Genomic DNA, 15,000 nt, shown 5'->3' on the forward strand with positions numbered 1-15,000 from the left:
GTTCTGTTCTCTGTGTAGCTATGGAGAGGTGACTTGTTCTGTTCTCTGTGTAGCTATGGAGAGGTGACTTGTTCTGTTCTCTGTGTAGCTATGGAGAGGTGACTTGTTCTGTTCTCTGTGTAGCTATGGAGAGGTGACTTGTTCTGTTCTCTGTGTAGCTATGGAGAGGTGACTTGTTCTGTTCTCTGTGTAACTATGGAGAGGTGACTTGTTCTGTTCTCTGTGTAGCTATGGAGAGGTGACTTGTTCTGTTCTCTGTGTAGCTATGGAGAGATGACTTGTTCTGTTCTCTGTGTAGCTATGGAGAGATGACTTGTTCTGTTCTCTGTGTAGCTATGGAGAGGTGACTTGTTCTGTTCTCTGTGTAGCTATGGAGAGGTGACTTGTTCTGTCTCTCTGTGTAGCTATGGAGAGGTGACTTGTTCTGTTCTCTGTGTAACTATGGAGAGGTGACTTGTTCTGTTCTCTGTGTAGCTATGGAGAGGTGAGGTGACTATGGGAGATGTGACTTGTTCTGATTCTCTGTGTAACTATGGAGAGGTGACTTGTTCTGTTCTCTGTGTAACTATGGAGAGGTGACTTGTTCTGTTCTCTGTGTAGCTATGGAGAGGTGACTTGTTCTGTTCTCTGTGTAGCTATGGAGAGGTGACTTGTTCTGTTCTCTGTGTAGCTATGGAGAGGTGACTTGTTCTGTTCTCTGTGTAGCTACGGAGGTGACTTGGCAGAGCAGCGTATGGAGAGCTGGGTATCATTGAAGAGCCCCCTGTTCTGGTAACTGTGGACAAGGTGAGATGAGATCACCTTGATTCTGTTCCCTCTTTAGCTATTAGATGACTTGTTCTCTGTGTAACTATGACTGTCTAAGTGATATCTGTTATTAATGTAACTATGACTGTCTAAGTGATTGTTATTAATATAACTGACTGTCAAAGTGATATCTGTTCTCTAATGTAACTATGGACTGTCTAAGTGATATCTGTTATTAATGTAACTATGACTGAGGTGACTTATCTGTTATTGTGTAACTATGGAGATGTGACTGTTCTGTTCTCTATCTGTTATGGAGAGGTGACTATGACTGTCTGTTCCCTCTGTTATTAATATAACTATGACTGTCTGTGATATCTGTGTATTAATATAACTAGGACTGTCTAAGTGATATCTGTTATTAATATAACTGACTGTCTAAGTGATATCTGTTATTAATGTAACTATGACTGTCTAATGATATCTGTTATTAATGTAACTATGACTGTCTAAGTGATATCATTTATTAATATAACTATGACTGTCTAAGTGATATCTGTTATTAATATAACTATGACTGTCATGATATCTTTTATTAATGTAACTATGACTGTCTAAGTGATATCTGTTATTAATGTAACTATGACTGTCTAAGTGATATCTGTTATTAATATAACTATGACTGTCTAAGTGATATCTGTTATTAATGTAACTGACTGTCTAAGTGATATCTGTTATTAATGTAACTAGGACTGTCTAAGTGATATCTGTTATTAATGTAACTATGACTGTCTAAGTGATATCTGTTATTAATATAACTAGGACTGATGATATTAATGTAACTATGACTGTCTAAGTGATATCTGTTATTAATGTAACTAGGACTGTCTAAGTGATATCTGTTATTAATGTAACTATGACTGTCTGTTGATATCTGTTATTAATATAACTATGACTGTCTAAGTGATATCTGTTATTAATGTAACTATGACTGTCTAAGTGATATCTGTTATTAATGTAACTATGACTGTCTCAGTGATATCTGTTATTAATATAACTATGACTGTCTAAGTGATATCTGTTATTAATGTAACTATGACTGTCTAAGTGGTAGATATCTGTTATTAATGTAACTATGACTGTCTAAGTGATATCTGTTATTAATATAACTATGACTGTCTAAGTGATATCTGTTATTAATGCAACTAGGATGTCTAAGTGGTAGATATCTGTTATTAATATAACTATGTCTAAGTGATATCTGTTATTAATGTAACTATGACTGTCTAAGTGATATCTGTTATTAATGTAACTATGACTGTCTAAGTGATATCTGTTATTAATGTAACTATGACTGTCTAAGTGATATCTGTTATTAATATAACTATGACTAAGTGATATCTGTTATTAATGTAACTATGACTGTCTAAGTGATATCTGTTATTAATGTAACTATGACTGTCTAAGTGATATCTGTTATTAATGTAACTATGACTGTCTAAGTGATATCTGTTATTAATGTAACTATGACTGTCTAAGTGATATCTGTTATTAATATAACTGACTGTCTAAGTGATATCTGTTATTAATGTAACTATGACTGTCTAAGTGATATCTGTTATTAATATAACTATGACTGTCTAAGTGATATCTGTTATTAATGTAACTATGACTGTCTAAGTGATATCTGTTATTAATATAACTATGACTGTCTAAGTGATATCTGTTATTAATATAACTATGACTGTCTCAGTGATATCTGTTATTAATATAACTATGACTGTCTAAGTGGTAGATGTCTATCTACCTCCATTGTGATTAGTTCCTTCTCCTCTCTCCTCCCTCAAGCAGAGTCGAGACAGTGGATCTGAGTCTCAGCTCAACACAGTTTCCAGCCTAAAAGAGGCCCTGGAACGCTTTGACCGTAGCCACACCCCCTCCTCCACCTCTCTGTCCTCACACAAGACCTCCTCACAGCTCTCAGACAACACCTGTACCTGTAGAGAGAACACACACACACACACACACACACACACACACACACACACACACACACACACACCACTCAGACCACACATCGGTATCTCTGACTATAATAGGATCTCTCATCTCCATAGCAACAGCCTCCAAGCTCCCACATGGACATGGCCACGCCCCTCATCAGTCACATGTTGCCTCCACCATCGAGATGACATCACAGAGACGCTCCTCCATCAGCAGCCAGGTAAGCCCTGATTGGACAGAATGCGACTGGACAGAAAGTGATTGGACAGAACCCCCCAAAAATAAGCAAGTTTGTTTTGACTGGGCGATTGGGTGAATCCAACAGGTGCTATTAAAATACAAAATGAATTGAATCTGTTGTGGAGGAGCAGGACATGACCAGGTCCAATTCAACCTGAGACGAATCTAAATTGAATCGACTCTGAATCAACTGCAAGTGGAATCAAACTCAGACGGTATCTGTTGTCTGTGTCGGTGTGCGTGTGTGTAGTCTATGAGTTCTCAGACCACGGGACACAGTGGCTCCTGTCCATCCTGTGATACAACAACACCAACAACAAGAGGTGAGAAACGCCTGTCTATCCACCCTATTCACCTGGTACCCATCTATCCAAGGTTACAGCCCTATACAGTGCACTACTTTTGACTTAGCCCTATGGAGCCTGGTGAAAAGTAGTGTACTAAATAGGGAATAGGGTGCTTATTTGGGACACCGCTAAGTGTGACACACATCCTACAGGCATTCAGTACTAATATGTCAGACAGCAGAACCTCCCTCCATCCATTCAGACATCAGAACCTCCCTCCAGTCATTCAGTACTAGTATGTCAGACAGTAGAACCTCCCTCCAGCCATTCAGACATCAGAACCTCCCCTCCAGCCATTCAGACATCAGAACCTCCCTCCAGCCATTCAGTAAGTATGTCAGACAGTAGAACCCTCCCTCCAGCCATTCAGACATCAGAACCTCCCTCCAGCATTCAGTACTAGTATGTCAGACAGCAGAACCTCCCTCCAGTCATTCAGTACTAGTATGTCAGACAGCAGAACCTCCCTCCAGCCATTCAGTACTATTGTCAGACAGTAGAACTCCAGCCATTATCAGAACCTCCCTCCAGCCATTCAGACATCAGAACCTCCTCCAGCCATTCAGTACTAGTATGTCAGACAGTAGAACCTCCTCCAGCCATTCAGACATCAGAACCTCCCTCCAGCCATTCAGTACTAGTATGTCAGACAGCAGAACCTCCCTCCAGTCATTCAGTACTAGTATGTCAGACAGCAGAACCTCCCTCCAGCCATTCAGTACTAGTATGTCAGACAGCAGAACCTCCCTCCAGCCATTCAGACATCAGAACCTCCCTCCAGCCATTCAGTACTAGTATGTCAGACAGCAGAACCTCCCTCCAGTCATTCAGTACTAGTATGTCAGACAGCAGAACCTCCCTCCAGCCATTCAGTACTAGTATGTCAGACAGCAGAACCTCCCTCCAGCCATTCAGTACTAGTATGTTAGACAGCAGAACCTCCCTCCAGTCATTCAGTACTAGTATGTCAGACAGCAGAACCTCCCTCCAGTCATTCAGTACTAGTATGTCAGACAGCAGAACCTCCCTCCAGTCATTCAGTACTAGTATGTCAGACAGCAGAACCTCCCTCCAGCCATTCAGTACTAGTATGTCAGACAGCAGAACCTCCCTCCAGCCATTCAGACATCAGAACCTCCCTCCAGCCATTCAGTACTAGTATGTCAGACAGCAGAACCTCCCTCCAGTCATTCAGTACTAGTATGTCAGACAGCAGAACCTCCCTCCAGCCATTCAGTACTAGTATGTCAGACAGCAGAACCTCCCTCCAGCCATTCAGTACTAGTATGTTAGACAGCAGAACCTCCTCCAGTCATTCAGTACTAATATGTCAGACAGCAGAACCCCCCTCTAGCCATTCAGTACTAGTATGTCAGACAGCAGAACCTCCCTCCAGTCATTCAGTACTAGTATGTCAGACAGCAGAACCTCCCTCCAGTCACTCAGTACTAGTATGTCAGACAGCAGAACCTCCCTCCAGCCATTCAGTACTAGTATGTCAGACAGCAGAATCTCCCTCCAGCCATTCAGTACTAGTATGTCAGACAGCAGAACCTCCCTACAGCCATTCAGACATCAGAACCTCCCTCCAGCCATTCAGTACTAGTATGTCAGACAGCAGAACCTCCCTCCAGCCATTCAGTACTAGTATGTCAGACAGCAGAACCTCCCTACAGCCATTCAGACATCAGAACCTCCCTCTAGTCATTCAGTACTAGTATGTCAGACAGCAGAACCTCCCTCCAGCCATTCAGTACTAGTATGTCAGACAGCAGAACCTCCCTCCAGTCATTCAGTACTAGTATGTCAGACAGCAGAACCTCCCTCCAGCCATTCAGTACTAGTATGTCAGACAGCAGAACCTCCCTCCAGTCATTCAGTACTAGTATGTCAGACAGCAGAACCTCCCTCCAGCCATTCAGTACTAGTATGTCAGACAGCAGAACCTCCCTCCAGCCATTCAGTACTAGTATGTCAGACAGCAGAACCTCCCTCCAGCCATTCAGTACTAGTATGTCAGACAGCAGAACCTCCCTCCAGCCATTCAGTACTAGTATGTCAGACAGCAGAACCTCCCTCCAGCCATTCAGTACTAGTATGTCAGACAGCAGAACCTCTCCAGCCATTCAGTACTAGTATGTCAGACAGCAGAACTCTCCCTCCAGCCATTCAGTACTAGTATGTCAGACAGCAGAACCTCCCCTCCAGTCATTCAGTACTAGTATGTCAGACAGCAGAACCTCCCTCCAGCCAGTCAGTACTAGTATGTCAGACAGCAGAACCTCCCTCCAGCCATTCAGTACTAGTATGTCAGACAGCAGAACCTCCTCCAGCCATTCAGTACTAGTATGTCAGACAGCAGAACCTCCTCCAGCCATTCAGTACTAGTATGTCAGACAGCAGAACCTCCCTCCAGTCATTCAGTACTAGTATGTCAGACAGCAGAACCTCCTCCAGCCATTCAGTACTAGTATGTCAGACAGCAGAACCTCCCTCCAGTCATTCAGTACATGTCAGACAGCAGAACCTCCTCCAGCCATTCAGTACTAGTATGTCAGACAGCAGAACCTCCCTCCAGCCATTCAGTACTAGTATGTCAGACAGCAGAACCTCCCTCCAGCCATTCAGTACTAGTATGTCAGACAGCAGAATCTCCCTCCAGCCATTCAGTACTAGTATGTTAGACAGCAGAACCTCCCTCCAGCCATTCAGACAGCAGACAGAAGAACCTATTGTAGCCTGACGCTGCTTGCTGGTCATATAACATGGTGGGAACAATCTTTCTCCCTCTGTTTCCCTCTCTCTCTTCCCCCGTTACTCCCCCCCTCCAACCCCAAGCCGGTGCTTGAGTTCTCAGCCCAGGTGAATGCTATGCAGCACCTAAAGAACCAGCTGGAGCAGAGGACCAGGATGATACAGGCCAACATCCAGAGACAGCAGGATGAACTCCGAGCCATACAGGACCAACTACACAGAGTCCAGCCCCCAGCCATACAGGACCAACTACACAGAGTCCAGCCCCCAGCCATACAGGACCAACTACACAGAGTCCAGCCCCCAGCCATACAGGACCAACTACACAGAGTCCAGCCCCCAGCCATACAGGACCAACTACACAGAGTCCAGCCCCCAGCCATACAGGACCAACTACACAGAGTACAGCCCCCAGCCATACAGGTAGGAGGTATATAGACCCCATACAGGACCAACTACACAGAGTACAGCCCCAGCCATACAGGTAGGGTATATAGACCCCATACAGGACCAACTACACAGAGTCCAGCCCCCAGCCATACAGGACCAACTACACAGAGTCCAGCCCCAGCCATACAGGACCAACTACACAGAGTACAGCCCCCAGCCATACAGGACCAACTACACAGAGTCCAGCCCCAGCCATACAGGACCAACTACACAGAGTACAGCCCCCAGCCATACAGGTAGGAGGTATATAGACCCCATACAGGACCAACTACACAGAGTCCAGCCCCCAGCCATACAGGACCAACTACACAGAGTCCAGCCCCAGCCATACAGGACCAACTACACAGAGTACAGCCCCCAGCCATACATACAGGACCAACTACACAGAGTCCAGCCCCCAGCCATACAGGACCAACTACACAGAGTCCAGCCCCAGCCATACAGGACCAACTACACAGAGTACAGCCCCCAGCCATACAGGACCAACTACACAGAGTACAGCCCCCAGCCATACCCATACAGGACCAACTACAGAGTCCAGCCCCAGCCATACAGGACCAACTACACAGAGTCCAGCCCCCAGCCATACAGGACCAACTACACAGAGTACAGCCCCCAGCCATACAGGTAGGAGGTATATAGACCCCATACAGGACCAACTACACAGAGTCCAGCCCCCCCAGCCATACAGGACCAACTACACAGAGTACAGCCCCCAGCCATACAGGACCAACTACACAGAGTACAGCCCCCAGCCATACAGGACCAACTACACAGAGTACAGCCCCCAGCCATACAGGACCAACTACACAGAGTACAGCCCCCAGCCATACAGGACCAACTACACAGAGTACAGCCCCCAGCCATACAGGTAGGAGGTATATAGACCCCATACAGGACCAACTACACAGAGTCCAGCCCCAGCCATACAGGACCAACTACACAGAGTCCAGCCCCCAGCCATACAGGACCAACTACACAGAGTCCAGCCCCAGCCATACAGGACCAACTACACAGAGTCCAGCCCCCAGCCATACAGGACCAACTACACAGAGTACAGCCCCAGCCATACAGGACCAACTACACAGAGTACAGCCCCAGCCATACAGGACCAACTACACAGAGTCCAGCCCCAGCCATACAGGACCAACTACACAGAGTACAGCCCCCAGCCATACAGGACCAACTACACAGAGTCCAGCCCCAGCCATACAGGACCAACTACACAGAGTCCAGCCCCCAGCCATACAGGACCAACTACACAGAGTCCAGCCCCCAGCCATACAGGACCAACTACACAGAGTCCAGCCCCCAGCCATACAGGACCAACTACACAGAGTCCAGCCCCCCAGCCATACAGGACCAACTACACAGAGTCCAGCCCCAGCCATACAGGACCAACTACACAGAGTCCAGCCCCCAGCCATACAGGACCAACTACACAGAGTCCAGCCCCAGCCATACAGGACCAACTACACAGAGTCCAGCCCCCAGCCATACAGGACCAACTACACAGAGTCCAGCCCCCAGCCATACAGGACCAACTACACAGAGTCCAGCCCCAGCCATACAGGACCAACTACACAGAGTACAGCCCCAGCCATACAGGACCAACTACACAGAGTACAGCCCCCAGCCATACAGGACCAACTACACAGAGTACAGCCCCCAGCCATACAGGACCAACTACACAGAGTCCAGCCCCCAGCCATACAGGACCAACTACACAGAGTCCAGCCCCCAGCCATACAGGACCAACTACACAGAGTCCAGCCCCAGCCATACAGGACCAACTACACAGAGTCCAGCCCCCAGCCATACAGGACCAACTACACAGAGTACAGCCCCCAGCCATACAGGACCAACTACACAGAGTCCAGCCCCAGCCATACAGGACCAACTACACAGAGTCCAGCCCCCAGCCATACAGCAGAGTCCAGCCCCCAGCCATACAGGACCAACTACACAGAGTCCAGCCCCCAGCCATACAGGACCAACTACACAGAGTCCAGCCCCCAGCCATACAGGACCAACTACACAGAGTCCAGCCCCCAGCCCATACAGGACCAACTACACAGAGTCCAGCCCCAGCCATACAGGACCAACTACACAGAGTCCAGCCCCCAGCCATACAGGACCAACTACACAGAGTCCAGCCCCCAGCCATACAGGACCAACTACACAGAGTCCAGCCCCCAGCCATACAGGACCAACTACACAGAGTCCAGCCCCCAGCCATACAGGACCAACTACACAGAGTCCAGCCCCCAGCCATACAGGACCAACTACACAGAGTCCAGCCCCCAGCCATACAGGACCAACTACACAGAGTCCAGCCCCCAGCCATACAGGACCAACTACACAGAGTACAGCCCCCAGCCATACAGGTAGGAGGTATATAGACCCCATACAGGACCAACTACACAGAGTACAGCCCCCAGCCATACAGGTAGGATATATAGACCCCATACAGGTAGGAGATATATAGACCTCATACAGGTAGGATATATATCTTGACCCCATACAGGTAGGATATATATATTGACCCCATACAGGTAGGATATATATATAGGAGATATATAGGTAGGATATATATAGACCCCATACAGGTAGGAGATATATAGACCCCATACAGGTAGGAGGTATATAGACCCCATACAGGGAGTAGATATATAGATGCCATACAGGTAGTAGATATATAGACCCCATACAGGTAGTAGGTATATAGACCCCATACAGGTAGGAGATATATAGACCCCATACAGGTTGGAAATATATAGACCCCATACAGGTAGGATATATATTGACCCCATACAGGTAGGATATATAGACCCCATACAGGTAGGATATATATTGACCCCATACAGGTAGGATATATATTGACCCCATACAGGTAGGATATATATTGACCCTGTACAGGTAGGATATATATTGACCCCATACAGGTAGGATATATATTGACCCCATACAGGTAGGATTTATATTGACCCCATATAGGACCAGCTACACAGAGCACAGCCTTCAGCCATACAGGTAGGATATATATTGACCCCATGCAGGTAGGATATTGACTCCATACAGGTAGTATATATTGACCCCATACAGGTAGGATATATATATATATATTGACCCCATACAGGTAGGATATATATTGACCCCATACAGGTAGGATATATATTGACCCCATACAGGTAGGATATATATTGACCCTGTACAGGTAGGATATATATTGACCCCATACAGGTAGGATATATATTGACCCCATACAGGTAGGATTTATATTGACCCCATACAGGTAGGATTTATATTGACCCCATATAGGACCAGCTACACAGAGCACAGCCTTCAGCCATACAGGTAGGATATATATTGACCCCATACAGGTAGGATATTGACTCCATACAGGTAGGATATATATTGACTCCATACAGGTAGGATATATATTGACCCCATACAGGTATGATATATATTGACCCCATACAGGTAGGATATATATTGACCCCATACAGGTAGGATATATATTGACCCCATACAGGTAGGATTTATATTGACCCCATACAGGTAGGATATATATTGACCCCATACAGGTAGGATTTATATTGACCCCATATAGGACCAGCTACACAGAGCACAGCCTTCAGCCATACAGGTAGGATATATATTGACCCCATACAGGTAGGATTTATATTGACCCCATATAGGACCAGCTACACAGAGCACAGCCTTCAGCCATACAGGTATGATATATATTGACCCCATACAGGTAGGATATATATTGACCCCATACAGGTATGCTATATATTGACCCTGTACAGGTAGGATATATATTGACCCCATACAGGTAGGATATATATTGACCCCATACAGGTACGATATATATTGACCCCATACAGGTAGGATTTATATTGACCCCATATAGGACCAGCTACACAGAGCACAGCCTTCAGCCATACAGGTATGATATATATTGACCCCATACAGGTAGGATATATATTGACCCCATACAGGTATGCTATATATTGACCCCATACAGGTAGGATATATATTGACCCCATACAGGTAGGATTTATATTGACCCCATACAGGTAGGATATATATTGACCCCATACAGGTAGGATTTATATTGACCCCATATAGGACCAGCTACACAGAGCACAGCCTTCAGCCATACAGGTAGGATATATATTGACCCCATACAGGTAGGATATATATTGACCCCATACAGGTAGGAGATATATAGACCCCATACAGGTAGGAGGTATATAGACCCCATACAGGAGTAGATATATAGATGCCATACAGGTAGTAGATATATAGACCCCATACAGGTAGTAGATATATAGACCCCATACAGGTAGGATATATATATACAGTAGACCCCATACAGGTTGGAAATATATAGACCCCATACAGGTAGGATATATATAGACCCCATACAGGTTGGATATATAGACCCCATACAGGTAGGATATATATTGACCCCATACAGGTAGGATAAATATTGACCCCATACAGGTATGATATATATAGACCCCATACAGGTAGGATATATATTGACCCCATACAGGTAGGATATATATTGACCCCATACAGGTAGGATTTATATTGACCCCATATAGGACCAGCTACACAGAGCACAGCCTTCAGCCATACAGGTAGGATATATATTGACCCCATACAGGTAGGATATTGACTCCATACAGGTAGTATATATTGACCCCATACAGGTAGGATATATATTGACCCCATACAGGTATGATATATATTGACCCTATACAGGTATGATATATATTGACCCCATACAGGTAGGATATATATTGACCCCATACAGGTAGGATATATATTGACCCTATACAGGTAGGATATATATTGACCCCATACAGGTAGGATATATATTGACCCCATACAGGTATGATATATATTGACCCCATACAGGTAGGATTTATATTGACCCCATATAGGACCAGCTACACAGAGCACAGCCTTCAGCCATACAGGTAGGATATATATTGACCCCATACAGGTAGGATATTGACTCCATACAGGTAGGATATATATTGACCCCATACAGGTAGAATATATATTGACCCATACAGGTAGGATATATATTGACCCCATACAGGTATGATATATATTGACCCCATACAGGTAGGATATATATTGACCCCATACAGGTAGGATATATATTGACCCCATACAGGTAGGATTTATATTGACCCCATACAGGTAGGATATATATTGACCCCATACAGGTAGGATTTATATTGACCCCATATAGGACCAGCTACACAGAGCACAGCCTTCAGCCATACAGGTAGGATATATATTGACCCCATACAGGTAGGATATATATTGACCCCATACAGGTAGGATATATATTGACCCCATACAGGTATGATATATATTGACCCCATACAGGTAGGATATATATTGACCCCATACAGGTAGGATTTATATTGACCCCATATAGGACCAGCAACACAGAGCACAGCCTTCAGCCATACAGGTAGGATATATATTGACCCCATACAGGTAGGATTTATATTGACCCCATATAGGACCAGCTACACAGAGCACAGCGTTCAGCCATACAGGTATGATATATATTGACCCCATACAGGTAGGATATATATTGACCCCATACAGGTAGGATATATATTGACCCTGTACAGGTAGGATATATATTGACCCCATACAGGTAGGATATATATTGACCCCATACAGGTACGATATATATTGACCCCATACAGGTAGGATTCATATTGACCCCATATAGGACCAGCTACACAGAGCACAGCCTTCAGCCATACAGGTATGATATATATTGACCCCATACAGGTAGGATATATATTGACCCCATACAGGTATGCTATATATTGACCCTGTACAGGTAGGATATATATTGACCCCATACAGGTAGGATATATATTGACCCCATACAGGTAGGATATATATTGACCCCATACAGGTAGGATTTATATTGACCCCATATAGGACCAGCTACACAGAGCACAGCCTTCAGCCATACAGGTAGGATATATATATATTGACCCCATACAGGTAGGATATATATATATATATATATATTGACCCCATACAGGTAGGATATATATATATTGACCCCATACAGGTAGGATATTGACTCCATACAGGTAGGATATATATTGACCCCATACAGGTAGAATATATATTGACCCACACAGGTAGGATATATATTGACCCCATACAGGTATGATATATATTGACCCCATACAGGTAGGATATATATTGACCCCATACAGGTAGGATATATATTGACCCCATACAGGTAGGATTTATATTGACCCCATACAGGTAGGATATATATTGACCCCATACAGGTAGGATTTATATTGACCCCATATAGGACCAGCAACACAGAGCACAGCGTTCAGCCATACAGGTAGGATATATATTGACCCCATACAGGTAGGATTTATATTGACCCCATATAGGACCAGCTACACAGAGCACAGCCTTCAGCCATACAGGTATGATATATATTGACCCCATACAGGTAGGATATATATTGACCCCATACAGGTAGGATATATATTGACCCTGTACAGGTAGGATATATATTGACCCCATACAGGTAGGATATATATTGACCCCATACAGGTAGGATTTATATTGACCCCATACAGGTAGGATTTATATTGACCCCATATAGGACCAGCTACACAGAGCACAGCCTTCAGCCATACAGGTATGATATATATTGACCCCATACAGGTAGGATATATATTGACCCCATACAGGTATGCTATATATTGACCCCATACAGGTAGGATATATATTGACCCCATACAGGTAGGATTTATATTGACCCCATACAGGTAGGATATATATTGACCCCATACAGGTAGGATTTATATTGACCCCATATAGGACCAGCTACACAGAGCACAGCCTTCAGCCATACAGGTAGGATATATATTGACCCCATACAGGTAGGATATATATAGACCCCATACAGGTAGGAGATATATAGACCCCATACAGGTAGGAGGTATATAGACCCCATACAGGGAGTAGATATATAGATGCCATACAGGTAGTAGATATATAGACCCCATACAGGTAGTAGGTATATAGACCCCATACAGGTAGGAGATATATAGACCCCATACAGGTTGGAAATATATAGACCCCATACAGGTTGGATATATATTGACCCCATACAGGTAGGATATATATTGACCCCATACAGGTAGTATATATTGACCCCATACAGGTAGGATATATATTGACCCCATACAGGTATGATATATATTGACCCTATACAGGTATGATATATATTGACCCCATACAGGTAGGATATATATTGACCCCATACAGGTAGGATATATATTGACCCCATATAGGACCAGCTACACAGAGCACAGCCTTCAGCCATACAGGTAGGATATATATTGACCCCATACAGGTAGGATATTGACTCCATACAGGTAGGATATATATTGACTCCATACAGGTAGGATATATATTGACCCCATACAGGTATGATATATATTGACCCCATACAGGTAGGATATATATTGACCCCATACAGGTAGGATATATATTGACCCCATACAGGTAGGATTTATATTGACCCCATACAGGTAGGATATATATTGACCCCATACAGGTAGGATATATATTGACCCCATACAGGTATGATATATATTGACCCCATACAGGTAGGATTTATATTGACCCCATATAGGACCAGCTACACAGAGCACAGCCTTCAGCCATACAGGTAGGATATATATTGACCCCATACAGGTAGGATATTGACTCCATACAGGTAGGATATATATTGACCCCATACAGGTAGGATATATATTGACCCATACAGGTAGGATATATATTGACCCCATACAGGTATGATATATATTGACCCCATACAGGTAGGATATATATTGACCCCATACAGGTAGGATATATATTGACCCCATACAGGTAGGATTTATATTGACCCCATACAGGTAGGATATATATTGACCCCATACAGGTAGGATTTATATTGACCCCATATAGGACCAGCTACACAGAGCACAGCCTTCAGCCATACAGGTAGGATATATATTGACCCCATACAGGTAGGATATTGACCCCATACAGGTAGGATATATATTGACCCCATACAGGTAGGATGTATATTGACCCCATATAGGACCAGCAACACAGAGCACAGCCTTCAGCCATACAGGTAGGATATATATTGACCCCATACAGGTAGGATTTATATTGACCCCATATAGGACCAGCTACACAGAGCACAGCCTTCAGCCATACAGGTATGATATATATTGACCCCATACAGGTAGGATATATATTGACCCCATACAGGTAGGATATATATTGACCCTGTACAGGTAGGATATATATTGACCCCATACAGGTAGGATATATATTGACCCCATACAGGTACGATATATATTGACCCCAT

At 44.3% G+C, this 15,000-nt stretch overlaps 1 protein-coding gene and 3 long non-coding RNA genes across 7 annotated transcripts in view; 3 read left to right on the top strand and 1 right to left on the bottom strand.

Annotated features, from left to right (window-relative positions):
* Positions 1-2,595: 2,595 nt before the first annotated feature.
* LOC118382262 (circadian locomoter output cycles protein kaput-like) overlaps positions 2,596-15,000 on the top strand; it is a gene marked incomplete at its 5' end in the record, with an annotated part of 24,071 nt that continues 11,666 nt past the window's right edge. The window contains 7 exons of the mRNA XM_052510142.1: positions 2,596-2,740; positions 2,865-2,971; positions 3,242-3,349; positions 6,177-6,515; positions 7,098-7,169; positions 7,234-7,413; positions 8,642-8,929. Of these exons, the coding sequence (XP_052366102.1) occupies positions 2,596-2,740; positions 2,865-2,971; positions 3,242-3,349; positions 6,177-6,515; positions 7,098-7,169; positions 7,234-7,413; positions 8,642-8,929 (1,239 nt within the window). The remainder of the gene's footprint in view (positions 2,741-2,864; positions 2,972-3,241; positions 3,350-6,176; positions 6,516-7,097; positions 7,170-7,233; positions 7,414-8,641; positions 8,930-15,000) is intronic.
* Positions 3,962-5,410, bottom strand: LOC127925276 (uncharacterized). Its single transcript, XR_008120311.1, has 3 exons — positions 5,117-5,410; positions 4,809-4,850; positions 3,962-4,641 (listed from the first exon to the last, which is right to left on the bottom strand). It is a non-coding gene; the product is annotated as an uncharacterized LOC127925276 (long non-coding RNA).
* LOC127925275 (uncharacterized) overlaps positions 11,080-15,000 on the top strand; it is a 4,548-nt gene continuing 627 nt past the window's right edge. The window contains exons 1-3 of one of the 4 annotated variants that reach the window (XR_008120308.1): positions 11,080-11,587; positions 13,876-14,167; positions 14,761-14,967. This is a non-coding gene — a long non-coding RNA (uncharacterized LOC127925275). Of the gene's footprint in view, positions 11,588-13,875; positions 14,194-14,245; positions 14,368-14,760; positions 14,968-15,000 lie in introns of those variants that run through there. The other 3 variants (XR_008120307.1, XR_008120309.1, XR_008120310.1) reach the window with 3 other exon arrangements.
* On the top strand, positions 11,645-13,228 carry LOC127925277 (uncharacterized). The gene is made up of 3 exons (XR_008120312.1): positions 11,645-11,960; positions 12,049-12,136; positions 12,902-13,228. It is a non-coding gene; the product is annotated as an uncharacterized LOC127925277 (long non-coding RNA).

This window comes from Oncorhynchus keta, unplaced genomic scaffold (assembly GCF_023373465.1).
Source record: "Oncorhynchus keta strain PuntledgeMale-10-30-2019 unplaced genomic scaffold, Oket_V2 Un_contig_5402_pilon_pilon, whole genome shotgun sequence".
Classification (NCBI taxonomy): Eukaryota; Metazoa; Chordata; class Actinopteri; order Salmoniformes; family Salmonidae; genus Oncorhynchus; species Oncorhynchus keta.